Source organism: Vitis riparia, chromosome 2 (genome assembly GCF_004353265.1).
Source record: "Vitis riparia cultivar Riparia Gloire de Montpellier isolate 1030 chromosome 2, EGFV_Vit.rip_1.0, whole genome shotgun sequence".
NCBI lineage: Eukaryota > Viridiplantae > Streptophyta > Magnoliopsida > Vitales > Vitaceae > Vitis > Vitis riparia.
Window position 1 is genome coordinate 12,957,559 of NC_048432.1, and position 6,013 is coordinate 12,963,571.

At 31.7% G+C, this 6,013-nt stretch overlaps 1 protein-coding gene across 3 annotated transcripts; it reads right to left on the reverse strand.

Moving 5' to 3' along the window:
* Positions 1-432: 432 nt before the first annotated feature.
* Positions 433-5,734, reverse strand: LOC117928504. Of its 3 annotated transcripts, none has more exons than XM_034848398.1 (3): positions 5,397-5,734; positions 5,161-5,317; positions 433-1,039 (listed from the first exon to the last, which is right to left on the reverse strand). In XM_034848398.1, the coding sequence occupies exons 2-3, from the start codon at positions 5,213-5,215 to the stop codon at positions 630-632; spliced, it is 465 nt and encodes a 154-aa protein (XP_034704289.1). In that variant the 5' UTR covers positions 5,216-5,317; positions 5,397-5,734; the 3' UTR covers positions 433-629. The 3 variants fall into 3 exon arrangements, with proteins under 3 accessions (XP_034704289.1, XP_034704283.1, XP_034704274.1); XM_034848392.1 differs by having other exon boundaries at positions 451-1,039; positions 5,436-5,734; XM_034848383.1 differs by having other exon boundaries at positions 451-1,039; positions 5,414-5,734.
* Positions 5,735-6,013: the final 279 nt, after the last annotated feature.

Genomic DNA, 6,013 nt, shown 5'->3' on the forward strand with positions numbered 1-6,013 from the left:
GGAATTAAAAAGGAGGGTAAGCTTGGGTTTAAAATTGGGCCCACTTAATGAACGAATAACAGGGGACCAAATCGTTCGGTTCATGTGGAACAGCCCAGTCCAAGCGGTTCACCGGTTCGGGTCGCTTGTGAATGGTTCAATTGCCCAACGATTTAATAAGGAGGACCGGAAAGTCCATCGGTCAACGGTTGGACTGATCGGTCCGGTCCCAATTTTAAAACAATGGTTTTTCGTTTATTGATTTTTCTTAAACTAATACTACTCCCACATCGGATATTGACAAGAAAAAGCATGCTGTTATATGATGGCTCAGCCTTCATGTGTAACTGTTAGATTTCAGATGTAGCCCACTGAGTGAAAACTTATTCTGTGCTTTTTCTCAAAATGGAATACCACTCGGTTCATGGTGAACCTGCCCCAATAAAAAAAATCTAACAAAAAAATCTTAGATATTTAAAAATTATAATATCAATCTTCATACAATCACCAAAACACAACAGTGTAACAGAAAAAACATGGTGTCTTACTCGACTTCTTATTTTGCCACAAACACGATTCACAGACCTTATTAGCCTAAACACTGAAACACAAAAAGCAACGCGACGGTATAACAGAAAAAACATGGTGACTTACTCGGCTTCAATATTGGCTTCCAAATCTCGAGTTGCTGAACTCGATTCATCTTGTTGTGGTTCATTCGTGACTTCAACAGCCGCAGTGCTAATGAAAATATTATAAACCTTATTGATGGGGAGGACAACCTGTAGCGAACGAAGAGCATGGTCGCGAGCAGGGGGGTAAAGGGATAGCAGTAGGATAGCAGGGTAAACATACAAGAAGGGTAACTGCGGCAGAATGAGTGAAGCCATGAATGAAACGGCGGTGGAGAGCGGGCGGATTCCAAAACGTATCTGTAGTGTGCGGAATGAACAAGTGGAGGGGGTGAGGGGGACTTCAATGGAGACATAGGAAAAGGCAGCTAGAATGAGGAGAAAGCAAACGAGGTTGGTCCAAGTTATCAGATCCCGACTTATCCCTCCTACATGGGATTTCCAAGCGTTTATCAGCACAATGATGTATACTCTCAAATCGAAGTGGGCCATTTACTGACGATGTAATGAAAGAATTGCAGAGGATGATTAGCTGAGTGGGTTGTGGGATATGTGTTTTAAAATGAAGGGTGGAGATTAGGAATGAAAATGGAGGGTTGAGGTAGGTTTCCGAGAAATGTGTATAATGGACCTAAAATTGAATTACCTCGAGCGGGTATAGATAAGTCTAAAAAGAGGGTTTTTGTAAAATATATTTATTTTTATTTTTATCATTTAATTTGATATATTAAATATAAAAATAAAATATTATATATATATATATATATATATATATATATATATATATATAATTTCTTATAAATATTTTAAATTTTAATAATATATAAATTATACATTTATGACGTCACTAATTTAATCTCGATTCATTTATCAATTCAATCAAAAACCATAAATAAGTAATATTTTTTATTTAATAATCGATTCAATTATGAAAACATTAAACTTGTTGACAATGGTGCCGTTCGGGAGGTAAAGTAATTAATTATATTGGGCATAAAAAAAAAAGAATTTATAATATGATAAATTAAATAACAAAAATATTAAAAAAAGTTTTAGATTTTATTAAAAAATCAAATAATATTTACAATTTTTTTTTTAAGATAGCAAGAAATTTAATCAAAACATTTTTAATAATTTTTTAGAAATATTTTGCTAAAAAACTTGTAGAAAAATTTAAACGTAAATCACTTGATAGTGATAAAATTTTTATTTAAAAGTAGTCAACTCTAAATTAATAAATATTTGATTAAATTTAAAATTCTAAATATTTATAAAAATCTTTAAAATAACTAAACATAACCTACCAATAAAAAAGATGTTTAATAAAATATCAAGTATTTAAACAAATTAAATTTTATCAATGATTAAAATAATATATATTTAAATAATTGTGTACATATTCATAAAAGAATAACTACTTAATTAAATCTAAAAGTCTAAACATGTAAAAAAATCTCAAAATTAAACAAAACATAACCCGCAATAAATAAAAATAATAATAATAAAATATCAAATACAAAATCATAAAAAAAATTATTTTTTTAGATTTATTTTATGTATATTAGGATTCAAATAAATTTAAATTTATTAACATTAAATAAAATTAAAATAAAAACAAATAAATATTTTATAAAATCTATTCAATATTCATGATAATCTAATTTTTTATTCTATTTATTTTTTCACACGCAAAATTAGTTTTTTAGGGGGCAAACTTGCGTTTTTATATTTTTCACTTCTAAAATTCCTAAATAAACAAAATAATAATAATAATAAATTTGATTGAATTGGAGAGGAAATAAATAAAAGATTTTGATGTTGCAAAAAAGCTTTGAATGGTCACTCACTCTCCTTTTCATTTCTTAAAATGACAATAATTAATTTTAATTTGTTTTTCAATACTTAAAAGGTTCTTGTTTAAGATAATGAATTAATTTTATTAAAAGATATAGCTTTTGAACAAAAGATTAAAAATAAAGTGATAATAATGAATTTTTTTTAGGCAGTGTGACCCAGTTTTGTTTAACTGAAATCCCACATAGGAATATGGGGTTACCCTTAGAATCCACTATTGTAGTTGTTTAAGGTAATTTTTAAAGTATATATAATAATAATAATAATAAAAATAATTTTAAAAATATTTTCAAATCTACACCTTAAAAAAATTAAATTAAAAATTATTTTTTTATGAAAATAATTTCTTTTTGTTACCATTCCTTACTTCATTTTTAAAAGGGATTTTTTTTTTTTTTTTAAGAAAACTATCAAGTAGTACTATAAATTTTTAGAAATAATATTTTATTTTTAAAAATAAAATTATTTTTAAATCACTCGATAAATAACCTATAGTAAGTAAGGTGGAATGGTACACTTTGAAATTATTTGAGTTAATTTGTAACACTTTTATTAATAACATTTCTATACTATATTGGTTACTTTGTTTTTTGTTTAAGAATAAATAATTTGAATATGAACAAAAAAAAAAGCGCTTTCAATATTATTTTTGATAATATGTTGTATGATAAAAGTAATATTTTTTTTAAAAAGAAATACTTATAAAATATTAATGCAATAATCACTCAAAACGATTGTTTAAATTTATAAAAACATTCATTTTCTAACCTATCACTCGAAACACCACAAATCACCATGCGAAATACATGTTTGAACAAAAGATTGTTTTCATTAGCTCTGAATGGTCAACTAAATAATTCTGGTATAACTTCACCCTTAAGGCAACAAAACCTCTACTTGCCAAGAATTTTCCTTGGGTAAGGGTCTGTTTACCGAGTGAAACTAGCCCGCCATTATAGACTTCACTAGCCCGCCATTATAGACTTAAGAGGGCCGATCACCACAACCTAGACTTTAGACATTGAAACGCATTAAAGAATTTCCTTTGGGCTAAGGGTCTGGACCCGGCTCTACCGACTTGATGGCCCACTAGGACCACCACAATTTTTGATAATATGTTGTATGGTAAAAGTAATTTTTTTTCTAAAAAAAAATACGCATAAAATATTAATGCAATAATCACTCAAAACGATTGTTTAAATTTATAAAAACATTCATTTTCTAACCTATCACTCGAAACACCACAAATCAACATGCCAAATACATGTTTTGAACAAAAGATTGTTTTCATTAGCTCTGAATGGTCAACTAAATAATTCTGGTATTACTTCACCCTTAAAAGGCAACAAAACCTCTATAAAGTTAGAGGCACGAAGTTGCCAAGAATTTTCCTTCGGGTCTGTTTACCAAGTGAAACTAGCCCACCATTATAGACTTAAGAGGGCCGACCAATCTAGACTTTTAGACATTGGAACCGCGTTTGTTTTGTTTCTTTCAGTTTTTTTCCACAATTTAGAAGTTGCTAGGAATTTTCCTTTTTCCTTGGGCTAAGGGCCTGTTTACCACGCGGCTCTACCGACATGATGCCAAGGGTCAATTTAGACTTTAGACATTGAAACCGCGTTTGTTTTGTTTCTTCAGTTTTTTTTCCACAATTTAGAGACACGAAGTTGCCAGGAATTTTCCTTTTTCCTTGGGTCTGTTTACCAAGTCAACTTATAGACTTAAGAGGCACGAAGTTGCCAAGAAATTTCGACGCGGCTCTACCGACGACATGCGCCACTAGGACCACCACGATTTACACTTTAGACATTGAAACCGTTTGATTTGTTTCTTCAGATTTTTTGCTTTCAGACGACGGTAGTGTTGGAGACTCAGTTTTATGCTTTCAGACGACGGTAGTGTTGGAGACTCAGTTTTATGCTTTCAGACGACAGTGTTGGAGACTCATTATTTTGGAATGTTATGTAAATATTTCCATCTATCCTGGAATCAGTTTATTCTTATAAAGTAGCCACCATAATTATGACAAGTGACACACCAAACAGTGAATTTTTCAAACCTTTCCTTCAATAATCCAGTCTCTATATTTAGGTGGTTTATTTTTTAATTTTTTATAATTATTATAAATTTTTTATTGAATAAAAAAAATCAAAATATTTAATTTTTTTTTTAAAATATATATATTAATTTTCTTATTTTTTAATATTTAATAGAAATAAATTATTAAAAAAAACGTTGATTTACGCTGATGTATCAACAAACAGCACTATATATATCTTTATATATATTTTGAAAAAGTTTTCATTACATGTGAATCGTCAGCCAAAGAACTCTGTTTATGATGCTGAATCTGATTGTGACATTGGAGCAAACCAGAGTTATTTGGTTCACCATTAACAGGCAACAAAACCTTCTTCAAAACATATACATATATTTATCTTCAACTGATCATCACAACATGGTGATCAGCCAGTTATGTTCCATTCTTTTCCTCATCCGTTTTGTTATTCTCTAAAAAGACACAGTTGGCTTTCTTAGTAACATTAGCTATGGATAGGAAAGAAGGATAATAGATATATATATATACATTTTGACCTTGTAATAAGCTTGAAAAAGCTAAGTATGCCACATATGATACCATAATGAAACGATAAGCTCCTTAAATTCAAATCGATATTTCAGAAATTCATACCTCTTAGGTCATCGATAGTCTTCAGGTTTAGCAGAAGGGTACTTGAGAAAGGCATTTTTAAGTTGTGTGGGATTTTGAGGCGTGGACCCAAGGATACTTCATTGACGGATCTCTTGGGAATTTCCTGAAGTTCAGAAATGGTGCCTAGAGCATCACACTACACAGAGGAAGAGCAAAATAATTGGGTTAGTATAAGGAAGAACCAAACTCTCCATGGAAAGAAGATGAAGACAAACATGAACTGCAAATACACCTCCAGCAGGTTTCTCTCATACCATCTTATCCTAAGCCACTTCATGCTGATTGCATGCAAACCACCCAAAACCATAATCATCTGGATTCAGTTCCAATAACACAAGAGAATGATGTTGTATGGATCCCAATCCCAACCCAGTATCCCTTCCTGGGCTACGGTTTGTAGTCTTCTTGATGGAGACGAGAGATGAGCACAAAATAGGAGAGTGGAGTAAAATATATCCCAACCCAATATCCCTCGAGAGATGAGCACAAAATAGGAGAGTGGAGTAAAATATATCCCAGGCCAATATCCCTTCCTGGGCTACGGTTTGCAGTCTTCTTGATGGAGACGAGAGATGAGCACAAAATAGGAGAGTCGAAATCAAATATATAAGGGAGGAGGGGGGGGGGGGGCGGGGCGGGATGTTAGCGCTGGGGAAGGGGGAAAAAGACGGGCGGGGGGGGTGGACCTGGCAAAGGAAGCGGTAGGGAAGTCACTCGAGAGCAGAGGCTTTGTTGAGAGAATAGGGGCGATAGCGGTAAGAACTGGTTCAGAAAGTGGGCAGGACTTTTCCCTATTTTTTTTTTTAAGGGATGGATGAATTTCGGCACGACA